Source organism: Protomyctophum bolini, assembly GCF_963924005.1.
Source record: "Protomyctophum bolini genome assembly, chromosome: 11".
NCBI classification, from domain to species: Eukaryota; Metazoa; Chordata; class Actinopteri; order Myctophiformes; family Myctophidae; genus Protomyctophum; species Protomyctophum bolini.
The window spans coordinates 5,147,157-5,172,156 of record NC_137872.1 but is presented as its reverse complement, the minus strand read 5'-3'; the positions used below and the strand labels follow the sequence as shown (position 1 = coordinate 5,172,156).

The 25,000-nt window shown below is 44.9% G+C and overlaps 1 protein-coding gene across 1 annotated transcript in view; it reads right to left on the bottom strand.

The window, feature by feature from the left end:
* The window catches only part of LOC308324433 (uncharacterized protein), a 90,510-nt gene extending 66,655 nt beyond the window's left edge, over window positions 1–23,855 (bottom strand). The window contains exons 1-3 of the mRNA XM_080776480.1: window positions 23,675–23,855; window positions 7,958–8,063; window positions 3,894–3,915 (exon numbers count right to left, since the gene is read on the bottom strand). Coding sequence (XP_080632606.1) covers window positions 3,894–3,915; window positions 7,958–8,020 — 85 coding nt within the window. The 5' untranslated portion in view covers window positions 8,021–8,063; window positions 23,675–23,855. The remainder of the gene's footprint in view (window positions 1–3,893; window positions 3,916–7,957; window positions 8,064–23,674) is intronic.
* Between the last annotated feature and the right edge of the window lie 1,145 nt (window positions 23,856–25,000).

The window sequence follows — 25,000 nt, the reverse complement described above, 5'->3', positions numbered from 1 at the left end:
CTCGGCGAGAATGCGATATGCATAATAAGAGTACTATGTTCATGTTGTGTTTACAGTCAATATGGTTCTCGTCAAAAAGCACAACGAGAGAGAAAACCACAATTTAGTCAAACAGGCGAGATGGATGGATGGATGGATGAGAGGCGTTTTAGTTTCCACACGCCATGTTAATTAATGAAAGCCGTCCCCCGTCCTGGTTAAAAAGGAAAAATAAACGTAAGGGTTAATGTCTCTGAGGCTAATGAGCTATTGTTATTCCCTGTTCACTCTGTGCGTTGTTATGCTTTGCGTGCGCATGCACACACGCACACACACACGCACACACACACACACACACACACACACACACACACACACACACACACACACACACACACACACATGCATGCGCATGTGCACGCACACACGCACCAGGAGGCATTTGCATATACGGCAACACCATAAAGAAGATAACGCATCGCCGCCCCGTCATTTCACAACAGATTAATTTGCCGTTTCAACAACAGTGGTGTAATTACACCCGGTCGCATTGTGTCGGAGAGTCATAAATTGTGCCGCAATCGAGTGGGAATTCATATCAACGCTGCTTCTCTCGTCGCGGATCGCCCGCTTCCTCCTCCACACACACACACACACACACACACGCACACACACACACACACACACACACGCGCGCTGTGCGTGGACACAACAGGGCCAGCGATAAAAACAAGAACACTCTCTGAAGTACAAAGAAGGAGTGGGGCAGGGTGAGAGGATACACTTCTTCTCGTGGAGAGTTCTAACAGCGTGAAGAAAGAAAAAAGGTCAATGTTGAAGTGTGTCACGATTACACTATATACAGTAACTCGCTGCCTCACAGCCTCTATAGAATAACACAGATCCGTGCATGGTTCTCATTCAACCTTTTCAGGATCAGGGCCTGCTCTTGAAAAAAAAAAAAATCACACCCATGTGAACCGAGTGGTGCGTGTTCACATGAGTGGGTGGGCCACGTGCATGGTCACATGGGTGGGTGGGCCACATGCATGGTCACATGGGTGGGTGGGCCACATGCGTCATGGTCACATGGGTGGCTGGGCCACGTGCATGGTCACATGGGTGGGTGCACGGGCCACATGCGTGTTCAGAGCAGAATAGCCTCAGGGACCACAGGTGTTTTCCAAAAACAAAAGAAAAAAGCCCGAGCAAACGACGCCAGGGAACACACTTTTTTTCCGTTGCTATATAGTGTACTGCACATGGATTTAACCCATTCTGACCTGAGATCAGATTCATACAAGGTTTTCACTGGACACACACTGGTCTGATTAACCCATTCTGACCCGAGATCATATTCTAAAAATGTCAGTCGTTCTTCGATTTTTCAAAAATAGCAGATCTACAAGCTCGTAGCGCGCCACTCGGTGGCGCGCTACGAGCTTGTAGGTCTGCTATTTTTCAATAGCTAAAGCATAACATGATGCCAACACCAAAAGGGGTTCCCGTTCAGAATGGATTTAGAAGGGGGGCCATGAGGACACTATAGGTCTATATGATAGACTACGGATCCACCTGGCCATATGATGGCATAATTGCATTGCAAGTATTACGTGTACATATAGCAGAAAAGATGGCGCGTGCGACCCGTGCGTGCCGTCTGGTGGAAAGCTCCTTGTCGGGGCCTCTCGGCTCAGCTCAGATGTGTCTGTGGAGCAAACAGGAAACTGCAGAACTGTGTTCTCTCTGCGTGTCACACAGAACTGTGTTCTCTCTGCGTGTCACACAGAACTGTGTTCTCTCTGCGTGTCACACAGAACTGTGTTCTCTCTGCGTGTCACACAGAACTGTGTTCTCTCTGCGTGTCACAGAGAACGGTCTGGAGTCTTGTTCCATTACATACATACTACATGCATACATACATACATACATACAGGTACATACATTTTAGGTATGCGGTCTAGCTTAACTTGGACTCAGGGGGGTGGACGCCTCTGCCTTGCATAGTCCCCAGTGAATAGGCATTTTGCCCTTCACTGGTAACCCTATTTTGGATTAGTTTTAAATATATGAAGGTATTGTGGGCTGGGCTTTTTACAAAAAGGCCCCCCTTTTAAATACTACACACATACATACATACCTACACAGACATACATTTCAGAAGTTTTAGCAGTTTTTAAGGACCCACTTTTAGGCCAGTGCACCAGAGCAAACTCTTGCCTTTTTTTAAACCCTACCCATTTTAACCAAATACATACATACATACATACATACATACATACATACATACATACATACACACACACACTGTACAGTACACACATACACAATGCTATACAGTCGTGTTCCAGCCACAATACACACTGCTGTATATAGTGTTTCATACACCGATGGCGGCGGAAACAGATGCAAGGCACCAACCTGCACATCAGGAGCAATTAGTGGGTTCAGTGTCTTTCTCAAGGACACTTCGACACTAACTCTGGGGGAGCCCACAGGGTTCGAACTGGGAACCTTGCGGTTACCATCCGGCCACTCTCTACCCCTGAGCCACCGCCGCCTTGCACATACACAGCTGTTACATAGCCATTTAGCAGACGCTCTTATAACCCCATCATCAATAAGACTACAAATGCCTTCTAAATCCACAGACCTGAAACTGTGTTTATTTCTGTTTGTTTTGTGCCAAGGGAACCAGGGAGATTTGTGTTCAACAATTCATTAAAATGAATTGTTCAAAAATAGCAGACGCAAAAGCTTGCAGTGTGACAGAGCATCTGTCTAAACAATATGGCAACTAAATCACATCACTACTGTGTGTAGGTGTGTATGTGTGTGTGTGTGTGTGTGTGTGTGTGTGTGTGTGTGTGTGGGGCAAAGAAAAACAAACGTATCGGGAGACCACAAGGGGAGTTAAGTAAATGCAAACTATCTATCTTGTACATTATGTTTGAATTTGTTGATGACATACTGTGTTAAATCTGTGATGCTACATTGATGAATTGAATACATACTACTATGACCGCAAAGGAAACAAGTCACATTGACGTTGTCCTGGACAGCTCCTTATCCAGACATCAGTCATGTCAACACTGCACTACTAACTCTCTCCTTACTGGCCTACCGGCATGCACGCGTAATGGTCTACAAGTTAACAACCAGCCAAAATGATCACGTCTCCCCCCCCTCACAATCTAGGTAAAGCGCCTTGGATAAAAGGTGCTATATACAGTAAATGCACCATTTACCATTTTCTCTCGGCTCCTCCAAAAAGCAAACGATCAATTGGGACAAAACTATTTACAGTTTAAGCTGGAGGAGCGAGTATACAGAGAGTGAGTGAGTGAGTGAGCAGAGATCTGGGGTCTTGGAGTTTGGCTCATGGTGCTGAGAGAGACACGCTGCTTCCGTCACCGTCTCTATCCCTCTGCTGCCCGTCAGTCAAACAGTCTGCAAAGCTCTCCCTGGAGCATTAAGGAAATTCCCCCAAAACCTCCCAACCCGAGACGTAAGCTCAGCTCTCCCATCTGCCTGTACCCCCAGGAGTCAGTCAGTCAGTCAGTCAGTCAGTCAGTCAGTCAGTCAGTCAGTCAGTCAGTCAGTCAGTCTGTCTGTCTGTCTGTCTGCTCAGAGAGCTCAAAACGTTACAGCTGCAGGAAACACTAATTCACTTCTTGCACTACAAACCCATTTTCCAACATGCCAACATGTCCTATACTTGTAAAAAAAAAGCATGATTTTTTTTTAACTGACACCCGTGTGAACTGATCTGTGATGCTTGATAAAGCATGTTGATAATGCATATCCAATAAGCTTGTTATCGTTTTGTGTGCGTGCGTGTGTGCGTGCGTGCGTGCGACCACCACTCGACATGTGGCATGGATGTGTCTAAATTCACCATGACGAGGACTCACCTTTGGTTTTCTGTTCAGTGGTCTGAAAGAGAGAAAACGCAAAAAAGGAACCATTAGCAAAACACCCTGAACACTTATACCCAAAGGTCATGCATTGAACACGTACTGTATGTAATGTCACTGTAAATGCAATGTACATTGTATACACGTATGATGTTGAACATGCACAGTGCTTCATGTAAACCAGTGGTTCCCAAAGTAGGGACCGGGGACCCCCAGGGGTCCTTGAGAGAGTTCCAGGGGGTCCCTAGCTAAATAGTTTTGAACCAATTGGAGAGTGCACAGTGCACAAATGGAACCAAATGAACCCATTAATGTACACTCTCACTGTCTCACAGTTAAATTAACATTAACATAACATTTTAAAGTGGGGTCCCAGAGATAGAAATGCCATTAAACGGGGGTCTGTAGACTAATATGCATGTCAAACTGGGAGTGCACCTTGACATTTAAACGGGCTGAGAATCATTGCTATGGAGACGTAAGAAATACTCTCTTAATGGGGGTCCGCAGGCTATAATGAATGTCGATGTGGGGGTCCTTGGCATGAAAAGGTTTGGGAACCACTGATGTAAACCTGCCTGTGACTGACTGGACAAGGCTGTCTTCAATCATCTGATCATCTATAGCGGCTAGCGCCAGTGCTAGTGGTGTCTGTTCAATATAGGGTGACCAGATGTCCCTCCCGTTGCGTGGGACAAGTCCCTCATTTCCAAGACTTTTTCCAGGCGTCCCACAAATAGAGACCCTGTCCTACATTGTGACTGGCAGGCTTTGATGCTCAAAAACGCCTTATTAGTTATAGTATGTACACTAGTTAGTTTTTCAGTTGTAAATCCCTCTCTCTTTTTCCCTGCAAGATGTCTTTTAAAGAAATATATGACGCGCCAGAGGGGCTGAATATACAAAAAATGTAAGGCAATATCAGTCCTATATGGTCGATATAATCCCATGTTTCTAATATCAGTGGTTCTCAAACTATTTCCATGTCAAGGACCCCCAGAGATATCGCTTTTGATGTTTGTCCACAAACAATTCTGACGTTTAAAAGATTTTTCAAAAATAGCAGATATACAAACTCGTAGCGCGGCACTCTGCTGGTGTCTCTAGCGCTGTCTGTTCACTACTACGGGGTGATCGGTGTCTCTGCCAGCGACTAGCGCTGTCTGTTCACTACAACGGTGTGATCAGTGTCTCTGCCAGCGACTAGCACTGTCTGTTCAACAACGATGTGATCATGTCTCTGCCAGCGACCAGCACTGTCTGTTCAACAATGATGTGAACGGTGTCTCTGCCAGCAACTAGCACTGTCTGTTCACTACAACGATGTGATCATGTCTCTGCCAGCGACCAGCACTGTCTGTTCAACAATGATGTGAACGGTGTCTCTGCCAGCAACTAGCACTGTCTGTTCACTACAACGGTGTGATCGGTGTCTCTGCCAGCAACTAGCGCTGTCTGTTCACGACAACGATGTGATCGGTGGCTCTGCCAGCGACTAGCTCTGTGTGATGTGATCGGTGTCTCTGCCAGCGACTAGTGCTGTCTGCGGGAACAGAATGTTCAGCCTATTGTAATGCTAAACGGCTCCATGTTCAGTCCTTCCTGCACGCAGGCAGCCGGCAGGGTGAGAGAGTTCACATGGATCCCCAGGCAGGGCAGGCAGGCGGCCTCGCTCCCTGTGGCAGGACATCTCTCACCCTGACAAATACTTGGACACGCATGCAGTCTCTCTCTCTCTCTCTCTCTCTCTCTCTCTCTCTCTCTCTCTCTCTCCCCCCCCCCCTACACAAACATTACCATTGGCAATGAAAGGGTCCAATTTTACGTCATAGTGTCTGAGCAAATAGACATCGTGTCTAATGTGCGATTGTTTATTGTCTAAAATAATATATTCAAATTCAAACTGAGCCGTGTTATGTAATATTGCAAATAAGGTCTGTAAAAGTCCACAAGTTCTCAATGCAGATCTACAAGCTCACAATGCAGATCTGCAAGCTCACAATGCAGATCTACAAGCTCACAATGCGTCACAACTAGGGATGGAACGATAATCGTTATTATCGTGATAAAAAACCCACTCACAGTAATCATTTATCACAGAGATTTGAATTCATCGTGAAATCTTTTCCGTATACGCTCCAACTTCACTTTCACTATACACAAATCGGTGCGCCGTGAGCTTGTATATCTGCAATATTTTGGCAAATAGAATAGCATAGAATAGAATAGGAATGCTGGCGTTCAAGTGTTTAAGTGCCAAGTATATAAAGGTTAATGTCAGTCCTGCCAAATGGAAAAACATAATCCCTCTGGCTTTCCTCGTGACACACATGCTGTATCTTTGGGGGGAAAAGACTTACATATGTACACGTAGCGTTAATAATATGACAAAAGGCACTGAGAAAGAGTTACGACAACTCTTCTACTTAACTGTAGACTTCTGTTGAATAGGGACGAACTGAAGTCTATACGGAATGCAATGGAGTCTATGGGGCTCACGCGAGTGCATGAACCACATGACCGGGCTGTTTTCTGCCCCCTGGATGTCGTAACTCTGTCTTACTCTATATGGCTCTGACCAAGCGGTGCTATATAAAATGTAAATCAGGTGTTGTCGTGGATCCCAACTATAAGGAAAAGAGAAGGGAACCCGACCACTCGTATATACTGTATGCTCCAAAAGGTTTATTTATTGACGAGGTTTCGAGCCAAGGCTCTGCATAGCCTTGGCTCGAAACCTTGTCAATAAATAAACCTTTTGGAGCATATACGAGTGGTCGGGTTTTCCCTTCTCTTTTTCTATATGTCACTTTTTGAACCCAGCACCTCCACGAAGTGATGTGCGTATTTTACTATAGTTTGGATCACAACTATAATTCATGGAATTTATCTTATTTGTATTTATTCGTGCGATTACCGTTTTCTTTTTAATTCATGAAAGCGAGCCAGTGTTTGGTAACCACTAGTGCTTTAGACTTTAGAAGACGTTCATTTAACGATAAAGAGCTGCTCTGTTAGGATGCACAGTATTCATATGTACCGAGGTCACCCGGTTCTCTCTCTCTCTCTCTCTCTCTCTCTCTCATACATACATGCAGGGTGTGTGCACAGAGGAGGCATGGCGGGTGTGAGAGGGTGCGTGCGTGTGCGTGCATGCGATGCAGAGGAGCATGTCAGCCTGATTAGCCAACATAGTGGAAACAGTGTGTGTGTGTGTGTGTGTGTGTGTGTGTGTGTGTGTACAGCACATGTGTGTGTGTGTGTGTGTGTGTGTGTGTGTGTGTGTAGGGAGAGCGATACAGTGCATAAGCCTCTAGCATGTTACTCTCAGTGAAGCCACTGTCGACTCTGTTGCACGTAATAACCACTTGGTGTCCCTCAAGGCTCTATACTAGACCGCCTCGTTTTTGTTTGCTCGAATGTCTTGGCCTAAAATAGCCGATCTACAAACAGCACGAGGTGTGCCGTGACCGGTCGCTTTGTTGTGATTGATTTGATTGATTGAATAACAGTTTGTTAACGGTTTGCAAAAGATGCCCATTTAGCTCATGACGTCGAAATGAAAAAAAAGGTCTTCTAAATCCTGACAGTGTATTGAATAAATACCCATCTTTCTATGTCAGTGGTGCTCAATATTTTATGGTAAAGGACCCCAAAAATGATATGTAATTGGCCACCGACCCCCCATCTGAAAATATGTTATTCCAGGAACCCCTCAGAAGCAAAGATGTGAGATCTAAAAACGTTGGCTCTGAAATAATATATATTCAAAGATTTGCACTACATTTTCACGATAGCAGACCAACAAGCTCACAGCGTGGCATGAGCTTGTAGATCTGCTATTTTTCAATAGCTAAAGTATAACATAATGCTTAAAACACCAAGAGGGGTTCCCGCCCCAAAATGGGTTAAAAAAAACACAAAAAGCCCAGAGGGCTCGATATGTCGTTTCCACTGCGGTCCTCGACTGTGTATTCAATTCATGAAGACGTGAGCGCACCGTACGCTCGCTCGGGTTCAGGTACGATAGAACGACAAATGTAGCGTTAGCTATATTATACCTTTTTCTGAGCGGCGTCCTTCTTTTTCTTCTGGTCTTGTTTTTTCCTTCTCTTTTCTTCCATCAAATGGTTCTCGTCTTCTCGTATTCCCTCGTTCTTCTCATGACTGAAAACAAAACGACACAAGGGGACAGCGTTTTAACCCATTCTGACCTGAGATCAGATTCATACGAGGTTTCCACTGGACACACACTGGTCTGATGAACCCATTCTGACCTGAGATCAGATTTAAAAAATGTCAGTCGCTCTTCGATTTTCTACCTACCTACAAGCTCGTAGCGCGCCACTCGGTGGCGCGCTACGAGCTTGTAGATCTGCTATTTTTCAATAGCTAAAGCATAACATGATGCTAACACCAAAATGGGTTCCCGTTCAGAATGGGTTAACGACATCGACACCTGCAGCTGAGCACAGTAGAGCAATACGTCCCATGGAATTCCAAACCTTTTCCCATGAGGAGTCCTGGACTGGAGTCCAGGACTGGAAAAAGGTTTTCTTCCAATTACAAATTATTTCCAGGAATTCCATGACCGTGGGAACCCTGAAACAACTTAACAGGAAAAAATTAAAAATAAATCTGACCCGTCTGAAGTGAGTGGTGCTGTGCTGTAGCTGTACGTATACTGTACAAGCCCTCCTCCCTGGCGTGCATACGTGTGTGTGTGTGTGTGTGTGTGTGTGTGTGTGCGTGCGTGCGTGCGTGCTAGGCTGCGCAACAGTGACACTTGGTGGTGAACAAACGCTATAACCGCTATTTCCGTGCTCGGACACAGCCAGGGACACACATTGCCGTCTATAGGAGTGGTTAGCACCACTCAAAAAAATGGCCAACTCATGCATAAAACATCCCCACTGAGCCAGAATATATTGCGTTCATACTGCGTTGAGTTCACAGTGCTTTTTGATGACGATACTTAGTTATGTATTACAAAGAAAATGGAAAACGGAACTTTTACTTGTACTTTTGACATTGTGGCATAGTTGTTTCACGTAAAAACCAGAGTACAGTGCACATTTTCCACCATTGCCTCTGGGCACGGCACGCCAGATGTTTCACATATTATGTAGAGAGAGAGAGAGAGCTGGATTAGGGCCAGGTGAACTTGACAGGGATCGTAATATCACTGCAGACAGCCAATTAGAGCTGTCAATCAAGACTGACTGACGTTTCTACACTTTCAAGTATTCAATCCACCAATCAAGCAAATAAAATATCACAACTACGAAGTGATGTGAACCGCGAGGGTCCCAGTTCGATCCCGGGTGGGCTAGCTTCCCCAGGCAGTGACAAACTGTCCTCATGAACGAGACGGTAAACCCCTAATTGCTGCCGATGTGCAGGTTGGTGTATGAATGTGTGCGTGAACTGTGAATGCAATGCAAAATCTATGTAAAGTGCCTTGGATAAAAAGCGCTATATAAATGCTAGGGTTTGTCCCGATCCAATCACGTGATCGGAAATCGGGGCCGATCACGTCGGATCGGGAGCAAAGAAACGTGATCTATAAAGTGTTCTATGAAGATATAAGTATTGGATCGGGAAAAAAATCAGCAGTTACTCAAAATCAAATGATCGGGAATCGGATCTGGAGCAAAAGAATGTGATCGCGACATCCCTAACAATAGCTCAGGTTAACCAAACAAATGAATTTAATAGATTATACATTCATACAATGTATGTTGGGGAAATAAATGTAGACGTCACATTGTGGGCCGAACACAAGCTCACAGTGGCGTGTTAGGAGCCATAACAAACATATATTACAAATATAACAAAGTATTGAGGCAGCGGTCCACACCCCAGGGTCCGTCAGCTGTCTGACCAGGCTGCAAGGTGCTCGCGTCTGCCCAGGAGAGACTCACATGTGTGGGATGGAAATGGCAGCGGTGCCCCCCGGCCTGCACAGTGACTGAACAAGTGCTTATAGAGCTGGAAGGATTTGACTCATGCTGTGCTCTGCAGCTGGAGTTTGTGCGTGCGTGCGTGCGTGCGTGCGTGCGTGCGTGCGTGCGTGTGTGCGTGCGTGCGTGTGTGCGTGCGTGCGTGCGTGCCTAGCCTACAAGCTCACGGCGTGTCGCTTCATGATATTAAAGATATTGATATTTTAATATTTTTTACACAAATCTTCTCTCCTGGGGTCATGAAAATGTTTGAGAACCACTGCTACAGTGTGTATACTGTACTTGGCACAGCATGGGCACCTCCAGACAAAAAGCTTCTTAAAAGAACCGAATGATTTTCTAATGCTGAGCGTGTGCATGCGTGTGTATGTGCGCGCGTGTGTGTGTGAGGTAGAGAGACAGCAGCTCACACAGCAACAACTGCAACATCTCTCTCTCTCTCTCTCTCTCTCTCTCTCTCTCTCTCTCTCATCCTCGGCTCCTAACATGAGAACACAAATCCCACGCTGAAGCCTTTCAACGGAGAGAGAGAGCTATAGTGGCCGGCAGCTATTAATAGCCGCGGGGCAGCTGCACTGGCAGCCTCCGTATAATATCCACACACTCAAGCCTCTCCACTTTGAAAATAATAAAAAATAAAATAATTGTTTGTTATGCGTGTGTGTGTGTGTGTGTGTGTGTGTGTGTGTGTGTGTGTGTGTGTGTGTGTGTGTGTGTGTGTGTGTGTGTTCCAGATTCCAGAAAGGATTCCAGAATGATGTCTCGGTTCCTTTTTTCTTTTTTTCTCTTTAAAGTAACTGCTTATGGCGGAGTATTCCGCCATATACAAATGTAACCGCCAGCTGCTTCTGATGGAATTCTCTGCAGCAATATAAGCTTTTTTTTTTATGATATAAGATGCGATCGCTGTAATCCATTTTAATTTTATTATTATTATGGCTTGGCCTTTCCTCCTTCAGCGATCTCCTTGACCGGTTCCGCACACTGCACTGCCATTCACATGTTGTTTATAAGCAGACTATAATGTTGGTCCTATAACTCTAAATCTACGGCGCTCTGCATGGTTTTGACAAAGCGGCCGATGTCTCCGGAGGTCTTTTCTGATTGTCCGGTTGATCATGTCGGTGGCATTTTCTAGAGCAAGGATGGCCTCTTTTCAGCTCGCTATAGCATTAAAAACGCTAATAATGTAGCATCTAAAATGGACCGCAAAACCTGGGGCGTGTGTCAAACTTGACTATATAACAGATGCGGATCCGGTGGCAGTCAAGCACCACCACTTTCGTCCACCAGGGGAGCAGTCAATGTGTTGACAGTGAATATCCAAATCTACCGTCACAACGCAGAGTATAGTACCGTGGTCAGGACGACGGAGGAGAGGCAGCTATTTATAGCACCGACTGTCCTTTTCCAGTCCAGAGACGTCCGTCCTTTCTTTGGAAGCGACTGGCTTAGAGCGCATACAGCCAGCTCTCACTGTGCCAGCACAGGCTTAAGCTAACTGCCCCCCCCCTCTCTCTCTCTCTCTCTCTCTCTCCCTGGCTCTCTCTCTCTGACTGAGTCTCTCCCCTCTTTCTCTCTCTCTCTCACTGACTGTGTCTCTCCCTCTCTCTCTCTGACTGTGTCTCTCCCCCCCTCTCTCTCTCTCTCTCTCTGACTGTGTCTCTCCCCCTCTATGCCTCTCCCCCCTCTCTCTCTATCTGACTGTCTCCCCCCTCTCTCTCTCACTCTCTCTCTATCTCTCTCTATCTCTCTCTCTCTCTCCTCTCTCTCTCTCTCTCTGACTGTGTCTCTACTCCTCTCTCCCCTTATCTCCCCCTCTCTCCCCTGTCTCCTAAAGGCCAAGACTAGTCAGCATGTAATAAAGCAAGGAGAATATAAATCTCATGACTGAAAACATTTTGTCATTTTTTGGCCTGGCAGTTCCAACCGTGTGTGATTTGTGAGTCAGCGGGGAGCATGACACACTTGCTTAAAGAATGCTCGGTGGTCAGAGGAGAGGCTGCAGTCTGGGAAGAAGGAAGGCAACGCTGTGTCGATGGGGAGGACCGAAGGTCAAAGGTCGCCCACAGGGCTCTGTGTCGAGGAGGACAGAAGGTCAACAGGTCGCCCACAGGGCTCAGCTCAGAGCTATTATTTAGGCCTCTCTGAATTATTACAAAATCACCTGATCTCAATTATGTCTCGCATAATCGTCGTAATCTTGCAGAATCGTGGTAATCAATGTTGCTGTTCATATATATCTTTTCAAAAATAAGAGTATGTGCATGCATGAAGTGAGTTGAAAATCGAGTGTCAAAGTGAGTTTAACGTCATTTAATGCAATCATATAGGACTTTTCTGTTTGGATATGGGCTGTCAAGTCCAGAAAGTACAGTATTCAGTGGGCGTTCCCGGATAACTTCCAGGTATACTGTATGATGAAGTCACATGCATACTGTATAGTGGAAATAGCCTGAAGGCATATTACATTTGGGGGTCCTTGACATAACTTGTGTAATGTAGATGTAGACATAGCACTATATAGCGTAGGCTATAGGGATGGCCAAATGGAAAGATTGTATTAACCGGTTACCGCCAGGACTTGCCGGCTAATTAACCGTTAGCCGTTAAGGAAAAAAAAGCGCTGTTTTGCGCATTAAAAATAGACAAATACACCGTTTACACGCGGCCTGCTGTCAATCAGTGCACTAGTGCGTAGGCAGAGAGAGAGTCAGAGAGAGAGTGAGAGAGAGAGAGAGAGGGGGGGGTCCCGTTAGCAACAAGCTAACAGCATACCGGTACGTTCGTTCTATGATCCATAAAACGACAGATCTGCCGTTTAAGGAACCAACGTTCGTTGCATGAAGGGCAGATCTGCGGGCGCGCAATGCTGTGTGTTTTCGTCTTTTTTTCTTTTTCCCTCCTGCTTCCACAGTCCACTAGTACTTCATGCAGTTGCGTTGGTGTTTTTGTTTTGGGGGAAGTAAGTCACGGCACATGCGTGGTTGCACTGACAGTAAAGGTGGAAAGAGGGGGTGTGTGTGTGTGTTTGTGTGTGTGTGCGTGCTTGGTGTTTTGGCCGCGGTGCCCGCTCTCGGCGCTTCAAAATAAAATATATTTTTTTTTATCGGTGAACCATTAGCCGTTAGTGTTGTCGGTAAACAAATTAATAAACGGCTAACGGCTAACGGTTGTCGGTGGCCATCCCTAGTAGGCTATACAAATAGTTCCGTCAATCATGACTCGGAGGAAATCAAAACACTGAGGGGAACCAGACTAATATCCATGATGCACACAGTGGTATTCGTCTGGCTACGCGAGGCTAGATGGGTGGGCCTTCGACAGGAAGCGTTGGGAAGCTGCATGCTGCTATAGTATGGCGTGGCCACGCATGCAGACACTGTTGCCTCCCACAAAGTTCAGAATGATGCTTCCGGTCATACGGTCTGGAGCACGGAAGCTCTGGTCGTCATTCAGAGCCGTATAACGGATGTGATGCCTCCTCCGCGCGTCCGTTTTGTCTTCACAGTCACGCACATTTATCCTAACATGAATCAAAATAATCAAAGGCATATATACTGTATATAGCTCTCTCTAGCCTGGGGTCCACCTATATGCTTTCTATGGCATAGGCAGCTCCCGGCAGGATTCGCCGGGAGAATCTAGACACAGCTGCGCGACATGATGAGACTAATTAATTAGAGCGACAGAGAGAGAGATATGTGTGTGTGTGTGTGTGTGTGTGTGTGTGTGTGTGTGTGTGTGTGTGTGTGTGTGTGTGCGTCAATTTAACAAAAGGTGCAGACGATCAGAAATCAGCAGAGCGTTATCGACGTTACTCTATGCTACTCTATGCCGAATTGAAGTGGACTCGTTCCCAGACTTTTTTTCTCCCTGGAAATAAAAACTAGTGATCGACCGATATGGTTTTTGGCCGATATTTACGATTACCGATTAGTGGAGAATCAAAAAGCCCGATAGCCGATATTATGACAGATATTAATTTAAGTAAAAATTTTTTTTTTTACAGTAACATAAATTCTAACACAATAATTCCTTTAAATGCATTGGAGAACATTTATTGCTTATAAAAAGTTAGTGCAAGCAAGAAGCACCAACATTGTTTTCAGTAACAACCCCCCCCCCATCAAATGCAGCTTTAATTTAATTAAAGTGCAAACATGTACTGTAGCAGAATATGGAACATAGTGCTGTATGAAGTGCAGGCACAGGCTTAAAACATTTATTTAAAAAAAAAAATCAGTTTATTTATCCAAATTGGTGATCTACAAGCCCACAGCACATTGCAGCATGACATGTTGAGAGCTTGTAGATCTGCTGCCCAAACTCCCCAAAGCCATGTGACCTTGTTGTTTTTACTCCACCACTGAAATTTGTCACTTTCAAGATCATAATTTTATAACAATACAAGACAATAGCCTTGTATGTCTCAAAACACTGGCCTACCGTTAAATTATTGTCAACTAAATAAATATTAATTAGAAATTAAGACAAATATTGACAATGCTACTGATTGGTTCATTCTTCATTGGCTTGCAGTTAGTTATTGCACATAGCCAAAATGCAATAATAATAATAATAGGCTGGTCAGGATGGGGGGGGAAAGTTGTCCTTTTAGAAAACATTCAGTTGGCTCGCATGCATGCATGCACGCACACACACACGCACGCACACAGCATGTGGTTACGCACCCGCGCGCGCGCGCACACACACACACACACACACAATCAAAGAACCGTTTACATCTGCTGTAAGTTTGCAGTGTTAGCATAGCAGCTAGCGTTGGCTAATGTAGTTCTACCACTGTTACACCTTCTGTCCCTCTCAGTGTGGATTTTATTTTTGTTAATGCAAGATGAAAACAGCAATGCTTATGGTTACAAGGTTAGTATTACTCCTTCTAGCCCTGGTCCTCTCTCTTTTTACTCCGTGTGTGTGGAACTGGGAGGGAGGGAGGAGCACAGGCAGAGCGTGCTGTGCTCTGTGTGTGTCTACTCCTCGGTGTTACAGACACGCAGCTAAGCTATATACATCTCCTTACAACCGTACTCTACCGGATTTTCAATGAGAGTGGAGTGGTTGTTGTACTTTTTTGCGCATTTATGACAAAATATAATAATCGGCTTCGATTATTAATTTTTACCACCGATACCGATATTAATAAAAAACATGAATATCGAAGCCGATAATCGGCCGTGGCCGATTATCGGTCGATCACTAATAAAAACATCTGGGTTTCTGAGGCTAGGCTCTCTCTCTCTCTATCTCTCTGCTGAGACAAACCAAGTCAAATCAATGCTGGGGGCGAGATAAGGGACGCGACCGCATGCAGTCACCAGACAGGGAAAGGCTTAAGGCCCTTATTGCAAACACACCTGCTGCGGGACAAGAAAACGATCCAGAAAGGTGGTGGTTAAAAATCACACCTGTGTGAAGTGAGGGGCGCTCTTATCATCATACAGTACATAATCATGTCGTATGCATTTTCCATTCATTGTCAATGGGAATTTAATGTTTGTGTTAGGACAATGTTTGTGCACTAAAAGCTGGATATAGGGGGCTATATTAAAAAAAGAAAAAACACTTGTGTGAAGTGAGGGGCACTCTTATAACCGTACATCACCATACATCACATTCCGTGCTCATACACACAAACAAACAAAGCCGTGCATATGTGGGAGGGGCTATAGTGCCCCTCAAAACAAGCAATGTTGTTTCGGTCGGTATAATAATTGCGTCATTTGTGTTTCCTTGTGGACGAAAGCATAGAGTATATACTGTATGTGAAAAATCACCCGAAATTAACGAACACTCCTGGCTTCGTAAGGACCATTAGGGTTACAGCAGTATAGAAACGCTCCTCATAACACAACTGGAACTTGGAACTGTCCTGAACTTAATGCATAGATTTGTGTCGCTTGGATGAGTCTGTAAATAGCATCAGGGGGTCATGATTGTGTGGTGGCACGCCACACAATATTGCTGCTATAGCCGAATGGTTAGGGTGGCTGCATGGGTGCTACTGTACATCCAGGGCCCCATCGAGGGCCCCATCGAGGGCCCCATCTTGTGCGCCACCTTACTCCATATATGCTTAAATGAGTGAAAATAGCCGATTTACATCAACACGTTGTGAGCTTGTAGCTCGGCTATATTTTCGAAATAGTAAAAAATGCCCAAAAGGTTTAGTCATAAGAGTCAGAGTTTAGTCACAGCGAGTCTGGGATTATATTCCCAGTTTTGCAAGAGAAATAAGCAACCACGACACCACATCTAAGAAAACAATCCCCAAAAGAGAACTAGGCCGGCACACTTTAAACCTAAATGCATTAGCTATTTGAAAATAGCAGATCTACAAGCTCACAGCATGTCACACCACAACGTGCTGTGAGCTTGTAGATCTTGTCTTAGTCCACTTCCTTCCCGGTGCTTCTGTGTTTATTCCCATCATCGACATTATGTTATACTTTATCTATTGAAAAATAGCAAGATCCACAAGCTTGTATAGGTCTGCTATTTTTGAAAAATGGTGAAAATGTGGCACAAATCTTTGAATATATATTCTTTCAGAGTGAACGTTTTAAAGTAAAATCTTGGTTTCTGGGAGGTCACTGGAACAACATATTTTCAGATGGGGGTCGGCGGCCAAATACATTTCTGGGGGTTCTTGACATGAAACCACTGACATAGAAACATAGCGTTTTTCAGACATGTTTTGTAGAATCGTTCCCAGGTCAAAATGGGTTAAGGTAGACTCCTTGGGCTCTGGGGCGTGTGTATCTCGAAAGGAGGCAAGGTTTTGCAGAAGCATATAGCGGAAGGTTGCCAAGCTTCCACGTGCGTCACGTAAAAAAAAAAAGGACGTTCGTTCGGCCAATCAGGCAGGCAACATAAAGGTTTCTTTCCTCATGCCAATAAAACTCCTTTGGATTGAACTAATAAGTCCCGGGAAAAGACGCGCTGCGATTGGCCAGTACTATAGTCACTTGAGTGGCAGCGATTCAGCGTGCCAACGATTACAGATGACTAAAATAGGACTAAAACTAAAGACTATATAAAAATCCTGATTTGCTGTCAAAATGAACGCTGCATGGTGCATGGAGGGAGCTCTTACGAACGGCTGAGGTCAGCATATCTGACAAAGTCCTTGAGTTCAACAAAGAGGATTTCACACTGTAAAGCACCTGGGGCTGTTCTCAGTGGTGAGGTCATCGCTAAAGCTCTCTCACCCAGGCCTGTGACAGCCAAGCTCTCTCTCTCTCTCTCTCTCTCTCTCTCTCTCTCTCTCTCTCTCTCTCTCTCTCTCTCTCACCCAGGCCTGTGACAGCCAAGCTCTCTCTCTCTCTCTCTCTCTCTCTCTGTCTCTCTCTCTCTCTCTCTCTCTCTCTCACCCAGGCCTGTGACAGCCAAGCTCTCTCTCTCTCTCTCTCTCTCTCTCTCTCTCTCTCTCTAACACTCCGACAGCAATGTCGTGCAATGTTTTACGACCCTCTCGAAAACGAGATATTGTATTCTCAAGTTTTTCCAAAGTAAAATGAAGAATTTCAATATAATGTCTCCGGGCCCTGTGCCTGCATGGCTGTCATCCGTTTAAAGGACGACTTCACCACTTTCCAACCTATACCGTATCTTGATTCTTCATATAATAACTAGTGCCTCGCGTCGCATTTCAAGCTTGTGGATCTGCTATACTTGATTTGTGTAGGGCGTCAAGTTACGGAGAAAACAAACACATAAAACTTAAAATATGGAGGTTTCTTCCGCTCAGGTTGCCCCTCAGTTTGACCTTATGACCCTTGAAATATGACCCTGAAATATGACGTAGATTTGTGGCAATGGTTAAAAGATAGAATAGAAGTATATTCATTTTCTATTGGATGATGTGTACGATGACAAGAGCGCCCCTCACTTCACACGGGTGTGATTGTTTTTTAGATGCCGGTGTCCCTGAGATTCTGAATTTCATTTGTATTTTATTTCACAAAGTGACATGCTATGAGCTTGCAGATCTGCATGTGTAGATCCCGACAGCCACAAACTACTGTTTCGACCCAGCTTGAGTTAAATAAAACAGCAGCAGCATTCCCAAGTAATTCCAGGTAAGTATAGGCTCTCCGATCAAACACACGCATGCACGCACGCACGCACGCACATGTGGTCCAATTACACACAGTCTGGCACAAAGCCCCCTCAACCTTGCAATCCTATATACACAGACTGTACCCAAAAAAAGGCACGCCGCGAGGAGGGGGCTACGAATGACCTATAATGCAGAGTGTAGTAATCAGAGCATTAAGTGGCCTCTTTTTGTTATCAAGTCCCAAACCGGAGCCTCCCGGTGAATACAGGGGCCCTTTCACAGGCCGCCAGCGCTGACAGGAGGGCCCCTGACCCTGAACCCCACCCCCTCCCCAAACCACTACACACACACACACACACACACACACACACACACACACACACACAGTCACACACACACAGGGGCTATAGCCCATTTACAGACTTCCAACACATTAGCGGAAACTGTGCCCCCCCCCCCCCTCCCCCCAGGCCCCAACCCCCTAGGGGGGGGGGGGGGGGGACTTACGTCAGCCTAGTGGCTTCCTTTATGGCTGTGCTGGCATCCTCCAGGGCAGCACGTTGGAATGTTTTGTAGCGGTGGGCACACAGCCTCCAAAGAACAGCTACGTGTGTCTGTCTGTATGTCTGCATGTCTGAGTACGGTCTCAATGCATGTCCATTTGAGTACGGACAGCTGCGTGCGTGCGTGCGTGCGTGCATGCGTGCGTGCGTGCAGGACCTATTGATCATGCAGCAGCTGCTTAAATCAACAACTGTGTTTGGCTCCAAGGCACACCATACACTATATTAGTATTAAAACACACTATGTAACTACAGTATAACACACAGCAATACCAGTGAGACGCCTGAGGGCGAGAAGCGAGTTTAAATGGACAGGTGTCAAGTCAAAAGGGAGACATCGAAGAGGAAGGATGGCTGGGGGTGGATCAACACATGGAATGTCAGAACAGGTCAGCTCCATACATGGAGATCTAAGGGTCTGAGGTCAGATGTAGAATTTGCTGGCCAATATTGATGACATCATCAGGGATCTCCATCCCTGATGATGTCACGTGCTCTCTCTCACACACACACACACACACACACACACACACACACACACACACACACACACACACACACACACACACAATTCCATAGTTAACTGCGACCTTCAACCTTGGTTCCATTCCATTTCTCCACTCACATTGTTATACAGACTTGAAACCATTTGTTTCCATTCGTCTGCACTCTCAGAGGCTGCAGCCAGACATGAGCCTAAAGAAATCGTAGGCGCAGACGTCTCGGCGGTTTTTAGACAGCTGGTGGATGGAGAAAAAGCTCCAGTCCGCCGACGACTTGCGCGCAACGGCCAGCCGACAGCTGACGCTCTCCTCTGCGGCAGAGACAGCTGCCGACAAGCGCGTGTCACCCGGCAGTGAGATAGGCACTAGCCAATGGAACAGATGCAGCCGCAGCCCATCCACTGGGCGGGTATTCACTTGTAGTTTTCTTCTTTCACGGAGTCAAACGCCCCCTGGGCAGTGGGCACCTCGAAGTAACATTCTGTCCACTCCAAATTGTTAACAAAACATTGAAAAATCGTCTGAAGAAATGTAAAGCAGTGGTTCTCATGTTTGCTTCAGATCACCCCTGTAATCTTTTCATCCATGGCACCCCTGGCTGAAATACATTGTCATTTACTGTAACCCTGATCCATGATGACATTGAAAATAACTTTAGATTTATAAAATAGCGCGTTCACTTCACCCTCCAAAGCCCTTCTCATCATCAATAACCTCATTCTCCGTGGTGTAGTGGTTAGGATTCTGTGCTCTCACCGCGGCGGCCCGGGTTCGATCCCCGGTCAGGGAACACTGTTTTATGATGAATTCCTGTTCTGTTCTTTAACTATATAAAAGTGTCTATTTATACGTCTCTAAATGTTTTGATGAATTGAACCATGTGGACCCTGTTGTAAACAAGTGTAATGCTTAATTGGGTCGTTCACTCACAGTTAACAGTATTTGTATTGAGTTTGTGCTTGAAATGTATTGTAATTCTGCAAACTGTTAATAAATATTTAAATCAAAAAATATCCTTCTCCTTCTCACCGCCGGGTGACACACTTCATTTTTATGCTTGTCGGCAGCTTACATCTGACGCGGAGGAGAGCATCAGATGTAAACTGGCCGTCGCGCAAGTCGTCGGAAAACAAAACTATTGTAGCCTCGGCAGGGAGGCGAACCGGGGTTGCCAATTCCAAAGGCACATACATTAACCACTCGACTAGAGAGTCATAACTTGACAGCCGTGTTGCAACGCAGCAGCATATAGCCTACACTAGAATGCGCCTTTGTCTGTCAACATCTTGTCACTCACTCACTTGTCACTCTCACGCCCACTTCGCCAACCAAGAAATAGAAGACTACATGCCATTGAATAGGCTTCCGGGTGCGTCCCCTCTCGGGACCGCCCACTTTCCGCAGAGTAGAGCGGAGACGTCTGCTACCTACGATTTCTTTAGGCTATGGTGTGACTGCAGTGAGAGAGTGACAAACACATAAGGGTCCATTCATTTGGTATACTATCGATCTACAACTATCAATCATCCATAGCTGGAAACCCTCCCACGGCCGTATGGGGGTCTCACCAAAAGGGGTTCCCGCCCAAAATGGCTTAAACATTTCGGTATTCACTATAGTTGACTTACATTTCAACCAGCTAAACCACTGTTATTTTACCTATAGTTTTAAACATTTCACATGGGTACAGGCTTTAGTTTCAATAACATACTATTGGTCCGACTGTCATTAGAATGACAACCTCAAACCCTAACCGCAAGCGCGGAGCAGCGCATGTTCGCCAGCCTTAATCTGATCGTTGTTTCCGCATGTCGTTCCTGTATGGTGTGTCGGATAAGCGTGTGCAACCCTTTCACATAACTTAATCGTAAAGCCCTGTTGTTCATTAGTTGACCCACATTTCAACCAGCTAAACCACTGTTATTAAAGGGGAATATATATATACCACCAATTTTGAACATTGACGTCATTAATATATATACCTAGAACGTGGGGTCATGTGATCAGTGGCATTATAGGTAAGGTGTAGACCTATACTCGTTGGCCTGCAGACACCTTCCCTATATGTCACTGATCACATGACCTCCAGTTCTAGACCTCCAGTTCTAGGCTAAACATATTTTTTCCCCATTTCCCACCAACAACTCTAAGGCCAAAGTTCCAAATGACTGAGTGGTATTCCCCTTTAACTATAGTTGACTTGCATTCCCTATATGGCCATGATAGTGTAGGCCTATTCAGATCTAATGTCAGGTCCAAGCTAGGGGGAAGATACTGACAACCAAGGTCATTTCATATACAGAACTATTAGACAGACAGACAGACAGACAGACAGACAGACAGACAGACAGACAGACAGACAGACAGACAGACAGACAGACAGACAGACGGCCTACAACATGTGGTGCTGTGACGATAGCATAAAACTGAAAATTCACTAGCATAAAGCCCTGGGGGACTCCGTCAGTCTGCGCAACAACCATAATATGGGGTTTATAAGTGGTTAAAGGCAAGTGTTAACATTCCATTCAGTATTAGTGCAGCAGCCATGGCTAGTCACTTCCCAGATGTTATGTCCAGCTTTAAGTGTGTGTGTGTGTGTGTGTGTGTGTGTGTGTGTGTGTGTGTGTGTGTGTGTGTGTGTGTGTGTGTGTGTGTGTGTGCGTGCGTGCGTGGGTGCGTGCGTGCGTGCGTGCGTGAACAAACTTTGTCCTACTCCTACACAAACATTAAATGCCAAATTGACAATGAATGGATAATTGTGAATGTTTGTGTAAACACAAACATTTGCGTAACACTAAATATTGAAGATGAAGGGCATGAGGACGCAATTTCTGATTGGCCGGAGTGAGATGATGTATGATTGGCCGGAATGGGATGATGCATGTTGACGACGTACAATGATAAGAGCTATACTACACCACACACAGATCTTTTTTTTTGTCAAAAACATGTTGTAGTATTGTTTTGTAGTCATCAGGATGATATCGCTATACGTCATGTTGTATTATTGTTTAGTAGTCATCAGGATGATATCGCTACGTCATGATGTATTATTGTTTTGTAGTCATCAGGATGATATCGCTACGTCATGTTGTATTATTGTTTTGTAGTCATCAGGATGATATCGCTACGTCATGATGTATTATTGTTTTGTAGTCATCAGGATGATATCGCTACGTCATGTTGTATTATTGTTTTGTAGTCATCAGGATGATATCGCTACGTCATGTTGTATTATTGTTTTGTAGTCAGCAATCTTCCGGAACTTCCTTTTCCCTCAAACCGATTTTTCTCAATAAAAGCTGCAGGCTACGAGGGCTTTTATTGTTATTCTTCCGGTTTGAGGGAAAAGGAAGTTCCGTTTGATTGATGCTGCCTGATGACTATACAAAACAATACTACAACATGACGTAACGATATCATCCGCTCTCAGACTCTCAGAGTTACAGCCCTGTTATTCAGGGATATCTATTAATGTGTTTATGGTCATATTATTGTCCTCTCATTGTGTACGTCTGTGGAAAAACAATATTTTGCCAAAAAAAATGTCCACAACAAGCCAACATGGTCAATGACCCCTGGGTCATCTGAACTGTATGTCATGCATTCAATAAAAAAATAACTTAAAATAATATCAACAATAACACCAAACAATAACCAACCTAGTCTACATACATACCAAGCATATTATATAGGCTTAATTAGTTGCAATGCTCACGTTTTTACTATAGGTAATAAATAATAAAACGTCCGTGTAATAAATGTCAACAGTGTGATTACAGTCTGCAGCCGATGGGAATAAAATGTGCAATTAAAAAAAAAAAAACAATGCCATAAAAAGATAATGCAATCAAAACAACCATGCAATGAATTGAATTGCACATTGCACGTTATTGTCTCTGCACACATGGTGATGCATGGTGCCATATATCATGATGCACTGCCAAATCAAATCTACACGAGATGTAAATAAGCCAAGCTAATGCCCCAGCTGGTTCAGACTTCAGTTCATCATGTATGTACACACTGTAACAGGCAGGCTGCATGTGAAACCTATATCTGCTTTAGCACTGTAGTTTAGCACACACATAATAATTTGTATATAATGCATAAACGACTCCCAAACGTGTGTATATATACTGTACGGCTAGGTAGAACAAACCGTGGAAATAACAGCTAAAATAAACAAGGCAGCATTCCATAATAAATCTCAGTAGCACACTGACTATGACCGCCACACACCATCCGAATAACCACTATGACCAGCCCCAATGGAAGTGCTTCCAAAACACAAGCGCGACACAGAAAGCAATGCATCGACGTAAGTGGATAAAAAAACAAACTACTACTGCAGAAATAGTCTTTTAAAAATAGCTAAATCTCATAGCTGTTGTAAGCGGAAATTATCCTCGTGTACGTCGTTCTGTTTATGTATGTATTATTAGGACAACAACAACAACAACGTGAGGATACATGAATGTGATAGTTATAAATAATATCGTCCTATACCATAATAATTAATAAATAAAGTGTTCGCTGCCTGCAGAGACAGACGGACAGACAGACAGACAGACAGCCTCGCTCCACAGATTTGAACTACAGTCTACAGACAGTCTGTAGCCTACAACAAAATAAATATCAATAATATAACCACCACACATACCTTATATCTGTCCGTTGTTGTTCCAAACGGCCTCTGCGTTCGGTTGGTTTGGTGTGTTTATTAGTTATAAGTCCCAGCTAGCAGGCGAGCAGCGGCGGCGGCGAGAATATAAACACAGTACTTCATGTTAAATGTCCTTCCTTACCATAATAAAGTGTAGTTCACTGGTGGGCTCTGTGGTCTTTGCAGCCATTTTGTGTTCAAACTGCGTGTGCGCGTGTGTGTGACTGCGTGTGTGACTATACTGTGTGTGTTTATGTGCGTGTGTGCGTCGAGTATGCGCGCGTGCGTGTGAGCGAAGCAGCAGCTGCTGCTGCTAGCAAGGGGGAGGGGAGGGGCCAGCAGGCAGCACGCTGTCACGTGACACTCCATAACAAAACAAACTGGTCCCCATGACCCCGCCCCCCTCCGTTTCCATGACGACGGTAAGTCTCCTCTCCTCTCCTCTCTCCTCCTATACCCATCAGAAGAAAATAACTAGGGGAGGGATGGGAGGGCATTATTATGCAATTACTAGATCTACAAGCTTGACCAATAATTATAATAATAATAATAATTATTAAAAAATTCTGTTCTCAAATTATATTTCTCGACGCTTGCTGGCTGCTATAAAAATAAAAATTGAGTGGTGCAACTCCCCTCTCCCCCCCCCTCCCCTATCTCTCTCTCTCTCTCTCTCTCTCTCTCTCTCTCTCTCTGTGTTTCTGGCACAACAGCGCCCCTACTGGTACTCATACTGGTGCTCATTATTAACCAACACATAGGTGAACAACACATAGGCGGACACGGACATTGCTGTTCCTTGGAGTGGTTGCACCACTCAAAAATAAATGTATTTGCAACACTATAGTGCCAGTGTGTCATTTCAACCAACAGAGGGCACAGTTTCTAAAAAAAAAGAAACAAACTCAACTTCTTGCTTCAACTACTTTCAAACTTTCTTTTCAATCACAGGTTTCACAGACTGTGTGAAGAAGAGGGTGACATCATGTGTTGCACAAGCTATAGCATAATGTATAGTTTTCAGGAAAGATAGTCCACCTATTCCTATATGATGAGTATAGTAACTCTATAGTCAAACTCTTGATGGGATTATTATTATATATTTTGATTGACTGACTGACTGACTGACTGACTGACTGACTCGCTCGCTCTCTTCTCTATGAGAGTGGTTAGTGGTTAGTGGTTTGTTCTGTCACATGTTTCAAAAAGCATGCCACCTGACAGGATGGGCACGCACACACGCACGCACGCGCGCACGCACGCACGCACGCACGCACGCACGCACGCACGCATGCACACACACACACACACACACACACACAC